The sequence below is a fragment of the Sus scrofa genome, chromosome 2 (genome assembly GCF_000003025.6).
Source record: "Sus scrofa isolate TJ Tabasco breed Duroc chromosome 2, Sscrofa11.1, whole genome shotgun sequence".
NCBI lineage: Eukaryota > Metazoa > Chordata > Mammalia > Artiodactyla > Suidae > Sus > Sus scrofa.
In genome coordinates this window covers 51411199-51431735 of record NC_010444.4, presented here as the reverse complement: position 1 = coordinate 51431735, position 20537 = coordinate 51411199, and the positions used below count along the sequence as shown (strand labels likewise).

General features: G+C 40.2%; 1 protein-coding gene across 35 annotated transcripts in view; it reads right to left on the bottom strand.

Annotated features, from left to right (window-relative positions):
* OBSCN (obscurin, cytoskeletal calmodulin and titin-interacting RhoGEF) overlaps positions 1 to 20537 on the bottom strand; it is a 216709-nt gene that overhangs the window by 102511 nt on the left and 93661 nt on the right. For 32 of the 35 annotated variants that reach the window (XM_021083345.1, XM_021083344.1, XM_021083349.1 and 29 more), the window contains 3 exons: positions 17099 to 17374; positions 13004 to 13279; positions 978 to 1253 (listed from right to left, as the gene is read on the bottom strand). In XM_021083345.1, coding sequence (XP_020939004.1) covers positions 978 to 1253; positions 13004 to 13279; positions 17099 to 17374 — 828 coding nt within the window. The remainder of the gene's footprint in view (positions 1 to 977; positions 1254 to 13003; positions 13280 to 17098; positions 17375 to 20537) is intronic. The other 3 variants (XM_021083358.1, XM_021083368.1, XM_021083361.1) reach the window with 2 other exon arrangements.

Genomic DNA, 20537 nt, shown 5'->3' with positions numbered 1-20537 from the left:
TGTTTGGCGGCACTTAGGAGTCAATGTGAGACACAGCCCATCTCTGTTTGAGGTTAACCTCTCTTTAAAAAAGGAAACTGAAGTTAGTTCACTCTCTGTGAACCAGCCTGAGAAGTACAGACCACACAGGAGTCCTTAGGAAAAGCTATGAAATGAATACTGCTTTACCAGTCAGTGGTTGCTACTATAGTACCTCACCTTTAATAAAGCATGCTGGTATAGGGAAAGCTCCTTATTACTCTCTACTTCTAAATCTATAAATTAAACTCCAACAGAAATTCTGACACAGAATGTAATAAAGACAAAAAGAAACCAAAATTTGCTTTTAAAAGAATATCCCATATCTCAGAGGTGCACATTAAAGGCACATATCTACCAACCCTCTTCTCTTGGTTTACTTTACACAGACAATACAACGGAACATGAACCTAGGTTTTGTGAAATTTAGGGACACAGGTAACTTCTACAGCCACGTGGAAGGAAGGAAAAGTACCTCAAAACAACTAAAACTTCACAAAATTCAGACTTGAGGTAATGCCAAGTATGATTATATGGTTGCAGTTTATCAGGTTCAAAGAAATACAAACATCTATGATTATAGAGAATCCTCATATGGTGCTAGATGAGGGAATTTAGATGCTGCTGGAACATCCAAAGGTTTATTCTCATATCCCTAAATTAGAGACATTTGGTCTACTTGAGGCTCCAAGAGCCAAATGGAGCCAGGGTCCTGGACACAAAGATCACCTGGAGCATTACAACATGGAAACACCACTCATGGTGTCCTCTTCTTTCCATACACAACCTTCCCATCCAGTCTACCTTGGATTAGGCACAGGCATTAAAGTGGGAGCTGGGAAGATAGGAGATGTGAAGAGATAAAATGTAATGGAAAGACTACTTGGTCTGCCATGGCTATAAGCTAGTCACATCATCTCCAAACAGGGCTAATTTAGCATCTCACCCAAATAACTGACCTGTGACATCCAGGTGGAAGGAGACCTTCTGGCCCCCAGCTTTGCAGGTGTATTCCCCAGCATCTGCCTTGCCCGCCTGATGCACCATCAGCCTCCGGGTGCAGCCCTTGGCCTCCACATGCACTTTTGAGCTCGAAGTTAGCTTCTTCCCATCCTTGTACCATGTCACCTCTGTCTGGGCCTGGGCCACCTCACAGCTCAGAGTGGCACTGGCCCCTGCCATGGCCTGCACTTCACTGCATGCCGGCTGCTCCTTGGCAAACACTTCCATGGGCTCTGGGGACAAGCAGGGATACACAGGGTCAAAGATACTGAATAAGTCTAAGATGAAGCACTGGGGAAGAAAGATTAAATGGTGAAGCAGAGGACTGGAAATTTCTCTAGACCCTGGCTACTTGTCTGGCTTGGAAAAAGCCACCTCCTCAGCAAGTAACCATAATTTATCTATACGTTCTATCACTGATCCATGTGTGTTGTTACAGGTGAGGACACTGCAAAAGACTTCTGTGCACACATCACTCTGCAAGAGGCATTTCAGGGTCGTAAGACATGAGTTCTTCAACCTTCCTAGGTGATGCAGTGTTTTTCCACGGGACTGTGCAGAGAGGATTCTCAACCCACGGTGCAGGAGAGATCTTGAGACTCCATGCTCTCACCTACTCTCAGTGTTGTCAACTGCTAGTAATTCGGTGAGAATGAAGTTGTACACCTGTAGCTATCTTTTGTGTGGTCCTTATGACTCACAAAGTTGAGCAACTTTTTCAATCTTTTGGCCATTACTGTTTGCTCTTCTGTGGTGTCACACTTCAAGTGTTTTGCTCAGTTTTCAATAGAACTATCTGTCTCCTCCTTGTTCATTTTTAGGATCTCTCTATATGCTTAAGTACCAGAGATGTGACAATTACATAATCTGTAAATATTGTATCCATCTGTATAACTTGCCTTTTCACTCGTGCAGTATCACCTATGGGTGAATCAAAGTTTTAGTTTTAATAAAGCCAAATCTGGGATCATGTTCCATTGTTCTGTTTAAGAAATTTGTCCTTACACTAAAGTCATTAAATAATCTATGAGATCATCGGAGGTTTTACGGTTTTATCTTCACAGATAGATGTGGTCTCTAACTCACCTGGAGCTCCTTTTTAAATGTTGTTTGAGTTACCTATGCAATTTTTATATGATTAAATGTTGAAAACACCATATTAAAAAGTCCATCCTTTCTCCATTGCCTACACAGGCTCAATGGTTTAAAAAAAAAAAAAGGCAGGGGAGTGGGAAGTTAATTTATTCATTGGTCTGATCCTCATTATTCTGTTCCTTTGATCTCATAACTGTCCCTGTATTGTGACTCCATTATTTTTACTACTATAGCTATATAATAATTCTCTTCTTCAAGAATATGTTGGTTCTACTTGGCCTTTAGAATCTGCTACTCAATTTTCAAACTTCCAAAGAACATTTGTTGGATTTTGGTTGGATGTGAATATATTTGAGTCTTCCATAGATTTCCATCCATTTATTTAGGTATTTTTTTACTCTCTCTCAAAAATGTTTAATAATTTTCCTCCACAGAGGTCTTAAACATCTTTATTACACTTGGAAACATGACACTTTTCACACTATTGTAAATCTTTTAAATTTCATTTTCCAACTATGCTGCTACTGTAAGAAGATAAAAATGCTTTCTGCATATTAACTCTTTTTACATGGTAATCTTTCTCAACTCTTGCACTAAGTCTAATCTTTTAGATTTTCTTAATTAACATTCATATACGTGATTTCCACTTAAGTTTTTCCCAAGTTTTACAACTTTTATTTTCCTCCTTACTCTGCTGTAAAAATAGGTGGATAGAAGTGGTAATAGTGACTTTTTGTGTTGTTCTCACTCTTTTTTTTTTTTAATTTTATTTTCCCACTGTACAGCAAGGGGGTCAGGTTATCCTTACATGTATACATTACAATTACAGTTTTTCCCCCACCATTTCTTCTGTTGCAACATGAGTATCTAGACATAGTTCTCAATGCTATTCAGCAGGATCTCCTTGTAAATCTATTCTAGGTTGTGACTGATAAGCCCAAGCTCCCAATCCCTCCCACTCCCTCCCCCTCCCATCAGGCAACCACAAGTCTCTTCTCCAAGTCCATGATTTTCTTTTCTGAGGAGATGTTCATTTGTGCTGGATATTAGATTCCAGTTATAAGTGATATCATATGGTATTTGTCTTTGTCTTTCTGGCTCATTTCGCTCAGTATGAGATTCTCTAGTTCCATCCATGTTGCTGCAAATGGCATGATGTCATCCTTTTTTATGGCTGAGTAGTATTCCATCGTGTATATATACCACATCTTCCGAATCCAATCCTCTGTCGATGGACATTTGGATTGTTTCCATGTCCTGGCTATTGTGAATAGTGCTGCAATGAACATGCGGGTGCATGTGTCTCTTTTAAGTAGAGCTTTGTCCGGATAGATGCCCAAGAGTGGGATTGCAGGGTCATATGGAAGGTCTATGTATAGATTTCTAAGGTATCTCCAAACTGTTCTCCATAGTGGCTGTACCAGTTTACATTCCCACCAACAGTGCAGGAGGGTTCCCTTTTCTCCACAGCCCCTCCAGCACTTGTTATTTGTGGACTTATTAATGATGGTCATTCTGACTGGTGTGAGGTGGTATCTCATGGTAGTTTTGATTTGCATTTCTCTTATAATCAGCGATGTGGAGCATTTTTTCATGTGTTTGTTGGCCATCTGTATATCTTCTTTGGAGAAATGTCTATTCAGGTCTTTTGCCCATTTTTCCATTGATTGATTGGTTTTTTTGCTGTTGAGTTGTATAAGTTGCTTATATATTCTAGAGATTAAGCCCTTGTCAGTTGCATCATTTGAAACTATTTTCTCCCATTCTGTAAGTTGTCTTTTTGTTTTCTTTTGGTTTCCTTTGCTGTGCAAAAGCTTTTCAGTTTGATGAGGTCCCATGGGTTTATTTTTGCTCTAATTTCTATTGCTTTGGGAGACTGACCTGAGAAAATATTCATGATGTTGATGTCAGAGAGTGTTTTGCCTATGTTTTCTTCTAGGAGTTTGATGGTGTCCTGTCGTATATTTAAGTCTTTCAGCCATTTGGAGTTTATTTTTGTGCATGGTGTGAGGGTGTGTTCTAGTTTCATTGCTTTGCATGCAGCTGTCCAGGTTTCCCAGCAATGCTTGCTGAATAGACTTTCTTTTTCCCATTTTATGTTCTTGCCTCCCTTGTCAAAGATTAATTGACCATAGGTGTCAGGGTTAATTTCCAGATTCTCTATTCTGTTCCATTGGTCTGTCTGTTTGTTTTGATACCAGTACCACACTGTTTTGATGACTGTGGCTTTGTAGTATTTCTTGAAGTCTGGGAGAGTTATGCCTCCTGCTTGGTTTTTGTTTCTCAGGATTGCTTTGGCGATTCTGGGTCTTTTGTTGTTCCATATAAATGTTTGGATTGTTTGTTCTAGTTCTGTGAACAATGTCATGGGTAATTTGATAGGGATTGCATTGAATCTGTAGATTGCTTTGGGTAGGATGGCCATTTTCACAATATTGATTTTTCCAATCCAGGAACATGGAATATCTTTCCATTTCTTTACATCTTCTTTGATTTCTTTGATTAAGGTTTTATAGTTCTCGGCATATAGGTCCTTTACCTCTTTGGTCAGGTGTATTCCGAGGTATTTGATTTTGTGTGGTACAATTTTAAAAGGTATCGTATTTTTGTATTCCTTTTCTAATGTTTCATTGCTGGTATACAGAAATGCAACTGACTTCTGAATGTTAATCTTATATCCTGCCACTTTGCTGAATTTATTAATCAGTTCAAGGAGTTTTGGGGTTGAGTCCCTAGAGTTTTCTAGGTATAGAATCATGTCATCTGCATACAGTGACAGTTTGATCTCTTCTCTTCCTATATGGATGCCTTTGATTTCTTTTGTTTGTCTAATTGCTGTGGCTAAGACTTCCAAAACGATGTTGAAGAGCAGTGGTGAGAGTGGGCATCCCTGTCTTGTTCCAGATTTGAGTGAGAAGGCTTTCAGTTTTTCCCCATTGAGGATTATATTTGCTGTGGGTTTATCATAAATGGCTTTGATTATATTCAGGAATGTTCCCTCTATACCCACTTTGGCAAGGGTGTTGATCATGAATGGATGTTGAACTTTGTCAAATGCTTTTTCTGCATCTATTGAGATGATCATATGATTTTTGACTTTTTTTTGTTAATGTGGTGTATGATGTTGATTGATTTGCGTATGTTGAACCATCCTTGTGAACCTGGGATGAACCCAACCTGGTCATGGTGTATAATTTTTTTGATATGTTGTTGGATTCGGTTGGCTAAGATTTTGTTGAGAATTTTTGCATCTATATTCATCAATGATATTGGGCGATAGTTTTCTTTTTTGGTGGTATCTCTGCCTGGTTTTGGAATGAGGGTGATGGTGGCCTCATAGAATGTCTTTGGGAGTATTCCTTCTTCTTCAACCTTTTGAAAGAGTTTAAGGAGGATGGGCACCAATTCCTCTTTATATGTTTGATAGAATTCACCTGTGAAGCCATCTGGTCCTGGACTTTTATTTGTAGGGAGTGATTTTATGACCTCTTCAATTTACTTTCTAGTGATCGGTCTGTTCAGTTGGTCTGTTTCTGCTTGATTCAGTTTTGGCAGGCTGTAAGATTCTAGAAAATTGTCCATTTCTTCCAGATTGTCAAACTTATTGCCATATAGTTGTTCATAGTATTCTCTTATGGTTTTTTGTATTTCTGCTGTATCTGTTGTGATTTCTCCTTTTTCATTTCTAATTTTGGTGATTTGGGTTCTTTCTCTCCTCTTTTTAGTGAGTCTGGCCAGGGGTTTATCAATTTTGTTCACCTTTTCAAAGAACCAGCTCTTGGTTTTATTAATTTTCTCTATTGTTTTTTGAGTCTCTATTTTATTGATTTCTTCTTTGATCTTTATAATTTCCTTCCTTCTGCTGACTTTAGGACTTTTTTGTTCTTCTTTTTCTAATTCATTTAGGTGGAGGGTTAAGTTGTCAATTTGGGATCTTTCTTCTTTTTTGAGAAAGGCCTGGATTGCTATAAATTTCCCTCTGAGCACTGTTTTCGCAGCATCCCATAGATTTTGAGAGGTTGTGTCTTCATTATCATTTGTTTCAAGGTAGTTTTTAATTTCCTTCTTGATTTCCTCATTGACCCATTGGTTTTTTAGTAGCATGTTGTTTAGTCTCCATGGAGTAGGTTTTTTCTCTTTGCTTTTCCCATGGTTTATTTCTAATTTCATGGCATTGTGGTCAGAGAAGATACTTGAGATAATTTCTATGCTCCTAAATTTATTGAGATTCGCTTTGTGTCCCAATATGTGGTCGATTCTTGAGAATGTTCCATGAGCATTTGAGAAGAATGTGTATTCTTCTTTTTTTGGATGTAGTGTCCTGAAGATATCAATTAAGTCTAACTTTTCTATTGTTTCCTTTAGGATCTCTGTTGCTTTATTGGTTTTCTGTTTGGAGGATCTGTCCATTGATGTGAGGGGGGTATTTAGGTCTCCTACTATGATTGTATTCTCATCAATATCTCCCTTTATGTCTGTTAATATTTGTTGTATGTATCTGGGTGCTCCTATGTTTGGGGCATATATGTTGATGATAGTAACATCCTCTCCTTGGATGGATCCCTTAATCATTAAATAGTGTCCTTCTTTGTCTTTCTTTATGTCTTTTGTTTTAAAGTCTATTTTGTCTGATATGAGCGTTGCAACTCCTGCTTTTCTGTCATGTCTATTGGCGTGAAATACTTTTCCCCAGCCTTTCACTTTCAATCTATCTTTTGTCCTAAGGTGAGTTTCTTGTAGGCAGCATATTGAAGGTTTTTGCCTTTTTATCCACTCAGCCATTCTGTGTCTTTTGATTGGGGCATTCAGTCCATTGACATTTAAGGTGATAATTGATAGATGATTATTTATTGCCATTTGATCCTCGTGTTCCAGTTGATTCTATGGTTCTCCATTCTTCTTTTTTTTTTTCTTTTTTTTTTTTTTTTTTTTTGGTTGGATGGTCTCCTGTTATTATCTGCTTGAGTGTATTTTTTTTTCATTTTTTGCAAATGCAATATTTGGTTTTGGCTTGTGGTTGCCCTGTTTTTTAAGTATGCTAACCCCTTCCCATAATTGTGTGTTTTAGCCTGATGGTCCTGTAAGTTCAAACACTTCATTATTATATTAAAATTAAGAAGAGAGACATACATACAAACAAAAAGGATTATTTACCTCCTAACATCCCTTGCCCACATTTTATGGTTTTGATGACTCTTTTATTTTTTTCTTTTTACTTTTATTTTGTTTGAAGCATGTTCATGATTAAATCTGTATGCTGGCTTATTTGAGTGACTGCTCTCTGATTACGGTTTCCTCAGTCCTAGTTCTTCCTCTTCTTCTTCTTCTTTTTTTTTTTCTTTTCTTTTTTCTTCCCTTTCCTTCCTTTCTTTTTGGTTTAGAGAAGCCCTTTCAATATTTCCTTTAACCTGGGTTTTGTGTTGCTGTATTCTTTAAGTTTTTGTTTGTTGGAAAAAATTTTTATTTCCCCTTCTATTTTAAATGATATTCTTGCTGGATAAAGTATTCTAGGTTGCATATTTTTTCCTTTGAGCACTTTAAATATCTCTTGCCATTCCCTCCTGGCCTGTAGTGTTTCTGTAGAGAAATCAGCTGATATTCTTATGGGGGTTCCCTTGTAGGTAACATTCTGTTTTTCTCTTGCTGCCTTTAGGATCCTCTCTTTATCACTAACTTTTGCCATTTTTATTATGATGTGTCTTGGTGTGGGTCTGTTTGGGTTCAGTTTGTTTGGGGCCCTCTGTGCTTCTTGTATCTTGAATCCAGTATCCTTTAGATTTGGGAAGTTTCCAGTGATAATTTCTTCAAATATATTTTCCATTCCCTTATCTTTTTCTACTCCTTCTGGAATTCCTATTATGTGTAGATTGGCCCGCTTTATATTATCCCATAGGTCTCTTATATTGCTTTCCAGTTTTTTGATTCGGTTTTCTGTCTGTTGACCAGATTGAGTGATTTCCATATTCTATCTTCCACATCACTGATTCGTTCTTCTGCATTATTCATTCTGGTTTTTACTGCCCCTAGTTCAGTTTGCATCTCTGCAAATGAATGTTCTAGTTTTTCTTGGCTCCTCCTTATATTTTCTAGCTCCTTTCTGAGGGTATCTGCATTACTGTTCATATCTTCTCTTAATTCCTTCAGTATTTTCAGTATTTCTCTTTTGAATTCTAGGTCTGTCTGACTGCAGAGATCTGTTTCATTGTTGACTGTTTTAGGTGAGTTCTCCTGTTGGTTTGACTGGGGGTGGTTTCTCAGCTTCTTCATCTTGCTTGTTGTCTTCTTTCTCCTGAGGGAGTTGTACTCTCCGTTATCGGGTAGTGTTTGCCTTGTCACTGCCATGGAATATTTCCTGAGGGCTGTCGTTGTTGGTCAATCTTTACTGAGGCAGTGTGGCTTTCTGGAGTGTTGATGGAACTAACAGTGTTTCTTTGAAGCAAAGGAGGACTTCCTGAGGGCAGACAGGACTGGGAGGTCCACCCCACGATGGTAGCAGATTTCACTTGGTTCTCAGCACCCCCTGGGGTCTTGGGCAGGTAGCAGGGCCCTTGGAGACTCAAGAGGCTCCTCCCCAGGGCAGCCCGACTCAGAAAGACCGTCTGAGATCTTTTCCCGACTCGGCCAGGCTTGTTGCAGCTTTTCTGGGCTGCAGGGGGTCCTGCCTGGAGCTGGCAGTCCTATGCAGCTGGTCCACTAGGTCTCAGCACCCTTGGGGTCTGGCGGGTAGCAGGGCCTGGAGACTCAAGAGGCTCCTCCCAGGGCAGCCCGATCAGAAAGACCGTCTGAGATCTTTTCCGATCGGCCAGGCTTGTTGCAGCTTTTCTGGGCTGCAGGGGGCCTGCTGGAGCTGGCAGTCCTATGCAGCTGGTCCACTAGGTCTCAGCACCCCTTGGGGTCTTGGGCGGGTAGCAGGGCCCTTGGAGACTCAAGAGGCTCCTCCCCAGGGCAGCCCGACTCAGAAAGACCGTCGGAGATCCTTTCCTAAGTCGGCCAGGCTTGTTGCAGCTTTTCTGGGCTGCAGGGGGTCCTGCCTGGAGCTGGCAGTCCTATGCAGCTGGTCCACTAGGTCTTAGCACCCCCTGGGGTCCTGGGCGGGTAGCAAGGCCCTTGGAGACCCAAGAGGCTCCTCCCCGGGGGAGCCCGTCTCAGAAAAACCGTCGGAGAATTAGGTCGATCTATTCACGGCCTGGCTAGGCTTGTTCTAGCTTTTCTGGGCTGCAGGCCTTTTCTAGGGGGCTGGTGGTGTTTGGTGCTGCTCTGTGGAAGTGTAGCCCCTCCAAAGGGCAAGCAGACCTGTGCAGGGAGAGCCCCTGCGGTGGTAGGCTTCAGGCAATTGTTGAGGCCAGCCCTCCTGGATGGCAGGCAGCCCCAGGTTCCGCGTGTTCTCACTCTTAAAAGTAAAGCTTTCAAACTTCTCATTAAGTGTGCAGTTACCTGGTACTTTCTATTGTACAGTTTATTGAATTAAAGAAGGATACTTTTATTTACAGTTTGTTAAGAATTTTATGGCATGAATTAATGCTAAATTTTATCAAACATTACTCTGGATTTACACCATCACATTTTATAAAACTTTTATTCTCCATTTATTGAAATAATCACATCATTTTTTCATTCAATCTGTTAATTTCATGCTTTATATTGATCTGCTTATGTTTCTAAAACTAAACCAGCCTTGCATTCTGGGACTACAACCTTCATGATAGTGTATTATCTTCTTGATATACTGCTGAATTCAGTTTTTTAATATTTTGTCTAAGGTTTTTGCGCTGATATCTATTGACCTATAATTTTTTTTTTTTTTTTTTTTTTTTTTTTTTTTTTTTTGCTTTTTAGGGCCACACCCACAGCATATGGAAGTTCCCAGGCTAGGGGTCAAATCAGAACTATAGCTGCTGGCCTACGTCACAGCCACGCAGGATCCAAGTCATGTTTGCAACCTACGCCACAGCTCACAGAAATGCTGGATCCTTAACCCAACTGAGCAAGGCCAGGGATTGAACCTGCATCCTCATGGATCCTAGTCGTGTTTGTTAACCGCTGAGCCACAAAGGAAACTCCCGAAATGTAATTTTAATTCTTATTATCTTTCTGGTCCGATTTTGGTGTCCATATTATGCTATCTACAGAAAACCATTTGCAGAATGTATCTCCTTCTATTTTCTAGAAGAATCTCCATGATCCTTCTATTCTCCAGAAGAATCTCTTTTAGAATATTTCATATAATTTACCAGCAGAGCCACTGGGCTCAGATCTTTGTCTCTGAGAAAATTATTTTAAAAGTTTAGGACTGTTGAAATTGTCTAAATCTTCTTGGGACAGTTTTGATATAGTTCTCTAGGAACTGGTCAAATTGTCAAAAACTTCAAATTGACAACCATAAAATAACTTGTCATATTCTCTTAAATAACATTTGACAAAGATAGAGAGTGAGGTTTTTGGTATCTACACGTATCCACAAACTGTGTGTATATACAGGTACAATATACCACACTATTATGTGTTGGCACCTACAGGTCAGTGTAGGATTGCAGACATTGTTATTTCACAATAACACACTCTTAATGAAAGGAAAAGAAATTTAGTTCTCAGACTTCTCTATGAACCAGCCAAGGAGGCACAAACACACTATCTATTTTTAATTCTATAAAATAAATACTGTTTTATGAGACCATGGCTAAAGCTACTACAGGAACTCATCTTTAACAAAGTGTGGTGGTATGGTATAAGCTACTTATTCATTTCCATTTCTAAGTTTACAAATCAAACTCCAAAAAGAATACTTAAACAAAATGTTCTTTTTTTCTCCTCATTTTTTAAAATTAATTAATTTATTTTTTATTGTTATTTTCCCCAACACACTTTTTTTTCCACTGTACAGCATGGGGACCCAGTTACACATACATATATAAATAATTTTTTCTCCCATTGTCGCGCTCTGTTGTAAGTATCTAGACGTAGTTCTCAGTGCTGCTCAGCAGGATCTCACTGTTAATCCATTCCAAAAGTGATAGTTTGCATCCATAAACCCCAAGCTCCCAAACCCTCCCACTCCCTCCCCCTCCCCCTGGGCAGTTTCTAACTGAAGACAAAGGGAAAAAAGATTTTGTTTGAAAAGAGCATTCTAAATCTCAAGTGTATATCATAGGTACATACTTACCAATACCTGGCTCTTGATTTTGACTATCTACATACACTGTAACAAATCAGGGATCTAGATTTTGGTACATGAAGTAAAAGAGTCTCCCAGAACACCTAAAACTATTACAAACCAAATTTTGGTTTCACGGTTAAGTCCAAGTATGATTAGGTGGCCAAAATTTCCCCTTATTTTTGTTCAATGAGATTTAAACAGATCTCATTAGAAAGAACCCAAATACAGTATTAGGTGAGGGAATGTGGGAATAGCCAAAATATACAACAGAAGGATATTCACATAGTCCCAGGAAAGAGATGTCCAGTCTACCTTAAACCCCAAGTACCAGATGGAATCCAGAGTCTCAATACTACAGAAGATTCTGTGCAGCTATTGGGACATATGATTAAGTGTTACTACATCATTTCTCTCTTTCAATCAGTGAATGTCATGTATTATACTGATTTTCTAATGTTTTGAACATTGAACCAATATTGCATTCCTGGACTATGATTTTCATCCTGGACTATGTATTCTCATCTAGACTTGTATTCTCAGATGACTCTGCTAATATTTGTTGAAGATACTGGCTTTGATATCTATAAGAGATTGGCCTGTAATTTTTTTTTTTTCTTTTTAAGGCCGAAAGTTCCCAGGCTAGGCAGCAAATCAGAGCTTTAGCTGCCAGTCTACGCCACAGCCACAGCAATTGGGATCTGAGCCACATCTGCCACCTATGTCACAGCTTGCAGCAACGCCCGATACTTAACCCATGAGGCCAGAGCTCAAACCTGCATCCTCATGGACACTATGCCGGGTCCTTAACCCACTGAGCCACAACGGGAACTCTTATTGGCCTATAATTTTAATTCTCCCTACTTTTCTTGTCAGATTTTGTTATCTATGTTATGCTATCTATAAATCAAATCAGAGAGAGTATCTTCTTTTATGCTCTAGAAGAATTTCCATGAACATGGACTACTTTCCAGAATATCTGATAAAACTTATCAACAGAGCCAATAATACACTAATTCAAAGAAATTCAAATGTCTCTCACCTAGTGAGACCCACAACATGGTGCTGAGAGAGGGCATCTGGGAGCTACCAGGACATCCAAAAAAGCACAGTAACATAACACAGGAGCAAGATATTTAGTCTACTTCAGAACTCAAGCACCCAACAGAGCCACGGTCCTTGATGCCAAGGAACCTGACAAGGATTCTTGGTAGGTGCTCAGAATGCATAACTAAGCATTAATATGTGGACACACCACTCAAGGTGTACAAGAATATCCTCTCCCTTTCATACACATCAATCCCATCCTGTCTCCCCTGGCCCAGTCATAGGTATGAAAATAAGAGGTGGGAGGATGGGAGGCCTGAAGAGATGAAGTATAATGAGAAAGCACCAGGGTCTATGACATCTATAATGGAATTCACCCATTATCTCCAAACAAGACTAAGTTAGTACCGGGAGTTCCCCTCGTGGCTCAGCGGAAACTAATCTTACTAGCATCCATGAGGACGCAGGTTCGATCCCTGGCCTCGTTCAGTGGGTTAAGGATCCGGCGTTGCCATGAGCTGTGTTGTAGGTCGCAGACACGGCTCGGATCCCAAGTTGCTGTGGTTCTGGCGTAGGCCGGCAGCTACAGCTCCGATTTGACCCCTAGCCTGGGAATCTTTATGTGCCGCTAGTGCGGCCCTAAAAAGACCAAAAAAAAAAAAGACTAAGTTAGTACCACAAAGAACTGACCTGTGACATCCAGGTGGAAGGAGACCTTCTGACCCCCAGCCTCGCAGCTGTACTCCCCGGCATCTGCCTTGCCCGCCTGCTGCACCACCAGCCTCCGGGTACAGCCCTTGGCCTCCACACGCACTTTTGAGCCTGAAGTCAGCTTCTTCCCATCCTTGTACCATGTCACCTCTGTCTGGGCCTGGGCCACATCACAGGTCAGCGTGGCACTGGCCCCTGTCACAGCCTGCACTTCAGTGCGTGCTGGCTGCTCCTTGGCAAATGCCACCAAGGGCTCTGGGGACAGAGAAGGATAAACAGAATCAAAGACATCATCTCAGGCAGGAAGCCAGCACCAGGGAAAGAAGACCTGCATGAGAGAGAGACACTGAAACAGCCCTGGGGCCTGCAGAAGTACTCTGTCTTTCTCGGCAACAAGTAACAATTTATACATTCTCCCTCAGATCCATGTGGGAGGTTCCAAGAAGGGACTTTGGAAAGGACTTTGCCAATGCTCATGGAATCTGCAGGATCCTGAGGCCTGTGTTCCTTAACCCCCACAGATGATGCCACTGTCTCTTCCATGAGGAAGGAACTTTTCACCTACATCCATGGGAATCGCTGAGGCTTGGTGCCCTTCCCTGCTCTTAGTACTGTCAACTTCTGCCAGTTTGGTATGAGTGCCTCTACCTCCCTGTAGCCTTCTGATTCATTGTCTGAGGAATCATGAAGCTGAGCATCTTTCCCAATATTATTGAGATGGCCATTACTGTTCGTTCTACCTAGTGAACTTAGTCAACTCTTACTGACTTACTAATAATAGGGTCTTTTTTTCCCTCTATTCATTTTAAGGCACTCTGTATATACTCAAATACTAGAGAAAGACAACTATGGACCTTTTATGTACATTCTCACAGGTGAGACTCACATTTTCACTCTCTCAGCGAGTCATGAATCAATGTTTTTAGTTTTAACATACACAAATATGTTTATAAATTGTGTCTAGGGCATGTGTCCTATGTAAGAAATCTTTTCTTGCTTTAAGTATTAGCTGAGGATTTTGTAGTTTTAGCTTTCACACCATGGTTTCAGAGACATTGGGAATGGACTTTCCCATTTGGTCAGAATTACTAGGATAATTTGATTTTTTCCATAAGGTTAAGCGATCCAAGCACTCTTTATGTGACCTACACGCTCCCTCCACTTCTCCTAGACACCACAGGAACACATGCGGGGGGGTAACAACAGTCCTTTTATGCAAGTATCTGCTTATGAGATCCTTATTCTATTGCTTTGGTCTCATAACTATCTTCCACTGCATTGACATCCCTTGTCTTATTACTCTAGCTTTGTCATAATTCTTGATAACTGGTACAGCAAAAGCTCACACTTGGCTTTCCTTTAAATTAAAAAAAAAATCATATTGGCTCTTTTAGAATCTGCAAGTTTTCAGTTCCACTGCCTTGCCCTCCTTCCCCGCCACAAAAGTCCCCTTTCATTTTTGTTTGTTTGTTTGTCTTTTCAGGGCTGCACTCACAGCATATGGAGGTTCCCAGGCTAGGGGTCAACTCAGAACTATAGCTGCTGGCCTACACCACAGCCACAGCAACAAGGGATCCTTAATCCACTGAGCAAGGCCAGGGATCAAATCCGTGTCCTCAGGAAATCCCCCCCACCTCCATTTTTTTTGTTAATCTACATCTCTGTGTTTTTATGGATTTCTCTCCATCTATTTCAAACTCTTGACTGTCTGTCGAGAATATTTAATAATTTCCCTCACACACAACCTTCTAGCAACTTTTATCAGAAATAGAATTAGAAACATGGTATTTCTGATGCTATTGTAACTCTTTTACATTTGCCACACTATAGACATAGAATTTTTTGATATTGATTCTTTTTCTAATGGTTATCCTACTCAAGAATCTTAACTCAGTCTAATAATTTACCTCTGGGATTTTCTGAGTGGGTAGTCATATCATCAGCAAATTCCACCTTTAGTTTTTCAAAATTCTTTGTGGTTTATTTTACTTTCCCTCTTACTCTACTAGGTGGTTAGAGTGGGCTACATGTATTATTCTTACTGCCAAAGCTTTCAAGGTACAACTTAAGTGACAATTGCTTTTCTCCAACACCTTTTATTAAATTAAGGAAAAACATACTTATATTATTATAAGAATTTTATGGCATAAATTGAAGCTCAAGGTTATCACTTTTTTTCTAAATTTATGATATTCAATTAATTCAACCATTTTAATCTGTACTCATTGAACTAATCACATCTTTTTGCATTCAGTCTATTAAGACAAGCTTTATGCTGATTAATATTGCCATTTAAACCACATGTGCAGTCCTAGAATATGACATGCATCATGGTCTCTTACTCTTGATATACTGATGAATTCATGTTGCTAACATTTTATGATTTTGGCCTTAAAATCCATAATAGATTGGTCTGTAATTTCATTCTCCTTGCCATTTTCTGTGATTTTGGTATCTATGTTATGCTTTATACATAAAGAGAGTTATGAAGTGTATCTCCTTTTACCATTCCTAGGGCTATTCCCATGAGCAAGGAATCATATTTTTCCAGGCTACTTTTTATTGTGTACCACAGAAATAATGGGCTGAGAAGACTTTTCATTATTGCTTCTATTAATTTAAAAGTCAGAATTATTTGAGCTTCTATAATTTCTTGTGTCAGTTTTCATATAGTTTACCTGGTAGAGCCAAATTGAACAATTTTTCAATTATTATTTAAAGTGTTCTGTAATGAATATTACAGAACCACATTTAAAGGAACCACATTTAAACCACATTTAAAGGAATACATGAAGAGATGGGGGGACAGCTACACACAGCCACAAATCATGCCATAGCACACTCCCAAACTGTTCTTTGCTGGCACCTAGAACGTGGGATGGAAGCCCACCCATATATGGCATCAAGGAATTCCCATCGTGGCGCAGGGAAAATGAATCTGATTAGGAACCATGAGGCTGCGGGTTCGGTCCTTGGCCTCGCAGTGGGTTAAGGATCCAGCATTGCTGTGAGCTGTCGTATAGGTCGCAGATGTGACTCAAATCTGGTGTTGCTGAGGCTGTGGTGTAGACCGGCTGCAACAGCTCCAATTAGACCCCTAGACTGGGAACCTCCATATGCCACGGGTGTGGCCCTAAAAAAAAAGGACAAAAAGACAAAAAAAAAAAAAAAAAAAGATTGTCTTCAAGAAGAAAAATACCTGACTTCTTAGAATTTTCTATAGTCCAGCTAAAAGGCAAAGACACACACTAACCGTTATGAAAATGCCATAAATAAACACTATTTTGCTAGTCAGAGGCTGCTGGTACAGTAACCCATGGTGAGAAAATTATACCGATGGGACAGAATTGCTTTTTCCTTTCCATTCCTAAATTTATAAAGGTAAATCCAAGGAGGATTCTGATAGTGCACATCTAAACTGAGACAAAGCAAAATCATAATGCTTTAAAATGATCACCCTAAACATTACAGGTGATAACAAAATACGCCTATTTTTTGCTACATACAGGTAACAGAGAGCTTTTATGCCCATGAAAAGAAAGGAAGGAAATCCCAGAAACCTTACATTGGATCATTCAAAATTCACTCTTAAGATAAATCCAAGTAAGGCTGTATGGACAATATTTCCACTAATCAGGGAACGATGTAATCGAAACATTTCTTGTAAACCAAGAACCAGCATGAGATGCTGGATGAGGGCATGTGGTAGGCTTCAGGACATATAAAAGCAGGAAAGTCACACATGCCAAGGTCTATCTCACACACGAAGCATCAGGCAGGGCCAAGGCCTCAACACCAAGGAGCAACAGGAAGGTTTTGGGCAAGTGCTAAGAGATTAGGATTGAGCCTTACTGTTAGAAACAGGTGGACAGAAATGACCCCTCTCCTTTCCATGCACACCTTCCCCATCCATCCTGTCCAGGGCTAACATGGGTATCAAGACAGGACACGGAAGATTAGAAGGCATGAAGAGATGAAGTCGAAAGGCAAGTGCACAAGAATGTGTTGAGGCCAGAAGCCAGTCCCATCATAAGCTCCAAATTGGTAAGCTTAGTATCCTCCCCAAGAACTGACCTGTGACATCCAGATGGAAGGAGACCTTCTGACCCCCAGCCTCACAGCTGTACTCCCCGGCATCTGCCTTGCCCGCCTGCTGCACCACCAGCCTCCGGGTACAGCCCTTGGCCTCCACACGCACTTTTGAGCTCGAACTCAGCTTCTTCCCATCCTTGTACCATGTCACCTCCGTCTGGGCCTGGGCCACCTCACAGTTCAGTGTGGCACTGGCCCCTGTCACAGCCTGCACCTCACTGCATGCCGGCTGCTCCTTGGCGAACACCACTGAGGGCTCTGAGGACAGGGAGGATACAGAGGGTCAAAGACATCATCTCAGGCAGGAAGCCAGCACCAGGGAAAGAAGACCTGGATGGGGAGGAAGGGTGATTGAGGAGGTGGCTGGAGACTTCTCCATGCTCTGCACCAGCTGTGGGGCCTGCAAGAGCAACACCACCATCACCACTGGCCTTTTTCAACAAGTAACCCAATTTACCTTCTCCCACAGGCAATGGAGGCTGTTCCGGTTGGGGGTACTGTGAAAGTCTTCCATGCACAATGGAAAGCAGAGGTTATGATGCATGCACACCTCCACTTTCCTAGATTAATCCGGTGATTTTTACCCTCAGTGCATGAGAGTTCCTCTCACCTACTCTCAGTGTTAGAAATTGTTCTCAGTCTGGTGGAACTGAATGAAGTTCTGCCTTCTTTGGCTCTTTCTTTTTTTCCAGTGACTGACAAACTGATGCACATCTGATATTTTTGTGGGGGTTTTTTGTTGGGTTGTTTTTTTTTTGTTTTTTTTTTTTTGTCTTTTTGCCATTTCTTGGGTCACTCCCACAGCATATGGAGTTTCCCAGGCTAGGGGTCTAATTGGAGCTGTAGTCACCAGCCTATGCCAGAGCCACAGCAACATGGGATCCAAGCTGTGTCGGCAACCTACACCACAGCTCACGGCAACGCCAGATCCTTAACTCACTGAGCAAGGCCAGGGGCCGAACCCGTAACCTCTGACTGGTTCCCAGTCAGATTCGTTAACCAATGCGCCATGACGAGAACTCCTGATATTTTTGGTCTTTAATGTTCTGTTTCTGTGATATCATTGTCAACATTAGTTCCATTTTCAACAGAACTGTCTTTTTCATATTCATTTTTAGAAACTCTTTATTAAGTTGATAACTCTTTATTGATAGTTGTTTGTGTGTTGTAAAATTCCTCCCTGTGTATTTGCCTTGCCTTTTCCTTTCACCTTTATGGTGTCTTCCCATCCAATAAAGTCATTAATCTTCATATGGACATTATAATCAATCTGTCCTTTGTGATTAGTGCATTTCTATTCCATTTACAATATATTTCATACATGGAGGTCACTAAATTATATGCACTACCTGCTCTTAGAGCTTGTTTTACATTTCACATTAAGGTCTCTAAACTATGTGCAGATGATCTTTGTATGTGGTGTGAGAGACAATTTTTTTTTTTTTTTTTTTGGTCTTTTGGCTGTTTCTTGGGCCGCTCCCGCGGCATATGGAGATTCCCAGGCTAGGGGTCCAATCGGAGCTGTAGCCACTGGCCTACGCCAGGGCCACAGCAACACGGGATCCGAGCCGCGTCTGCAACCTACACCACAGCTCACGGCAACGCGGGATCGTTAACCCACTGAGCAAGGGCAGGGATCGAACCCGCAACCTCATGGTTCCCAGTCGGATTCGTTAACCACTGCGCCACGACGGGAACTCCAGAGAGACAATTTTATTTCATTTTTTCTCTATGGTTAATGATTTTAGCACCCCAAAGACTATCCTTTCTCTACACCTCACATTGGCAACATGGTTTTAAAAAAAAAAAGGCTAGGGTAGGTTCTAGCCCAGTTATGCAGAGTTTGTCTATCTATGCACTTAGACCATGTTGTCTTAATTACTGAAGCTCTGTAAGAGGTTTTGATATCTGGTATAGAAAATGCTCTCACTTCATTTTTTTAAGAGCCTTTGGCCTTTGTATTCAACTTGGCAATTTTCATCCCAGTCAAAAACATATACATCTGGATTTTGACTAAGAATGAATATCTTTGAGTCTTTCATGCTTTCCATTTCTTTCAGATCTTCTCTCTCAAAATGTTTAAAAACTTTATACACCTAATATCAAACTTAAACTCCATTTATTAGACTTGGAATTAGAAAATAATACTAACTATTTGAAGCTACTGTAGCTCTTAAAATTTCATATTCCAAGTGTTTCTTGCTAGCACAGAGATACAGAAGTATTTTCTGTATATTGATTTCTTAATTTAAACTTATTTTATTAAGGTATAGTTGATTTACATTGTTGTATCAATTTCTTCTGTACAGCACAGTGACCCAGTCATACATATATATATACACTTTCTCTTTCTCATAGTATCTTTCATCATGTTCTATCCCAAGAGACTGGATGTGGTTTCCTGTGCTGTACAGTAGGACCTCATTGCTTATCCATTCTAAATCTAATACTTTGCATCTACCAACCCAAATCTTCCTGTCCAACCCACTTCCTCTCCCTCCCCCTTGGCAACCACAAGTCTATTCTCTGTGGCTGTGAGTCTGTGTCTGTTTTGTAGATAGGGGCATTTGTACCATATTTTAGAATCCACATATAGGTGATATCATATGATATTTGTTTTTGTCTTTCCAACTTAACTGCACTTAGTTTGGGAATCTGTAGTTGCATCCATGTTGCTGTAAATGGAATTAATTCACTCTTTTTTGTGGCTGAGTAGTATTCCACATATGTACATATTCCTAATCCATTCATCTATCAATGACATTTAGGTTATTTCCAAGTCTTAACTATTGTGAATATCCGTGCTATGAACATAGGAGTGCCTATATCTTTTTGAATTATAGTTTTGTCTGGATAGATACCCAGGAGTGAGATTCCTGGATCATATGGTAGTTCTATATTTAGTTTTCTGAGGAACCTCTATACTGTTTTCCACAGTTGGTGTACCAATTTACAATCCCACCAACAGTGTAGTAACGTTCCCTTTTATCCATACCTTCAACAGCATTTGCTATTTTTAGACATATTAATGAAGACCATTCTGACCAGTGTGAGGTGTACTTTTTATTGTACTTTTGATTTGCATTTCTCTAATAATCAGTGATGTTGAGCATTTTTTCATGTGCTTACTGACCATCTGTATGTCCTCCATGGAGAAAAAAATCTATTTACATCTTCTGCCCATTTTTCTATTGTATTATTTGGTTTTTTTGTTGTTGTTTAGTTGTATGAATTTGTATATTCTGGAGATTAAGCCCTTGTCAGTTGCATTATTTGCAAATATTCTCTCCCATTCTGTAGGCTCTCTTTTCAGTTTTTTAAGGCTTTCCTGTTCTGTCCAAAAACTTGTAAGTTTAATTAGGTCCCATTAGTTTATTTTTGTTTTTATTTCTATTGCTTTGGAAGACATATGTTTTTTATG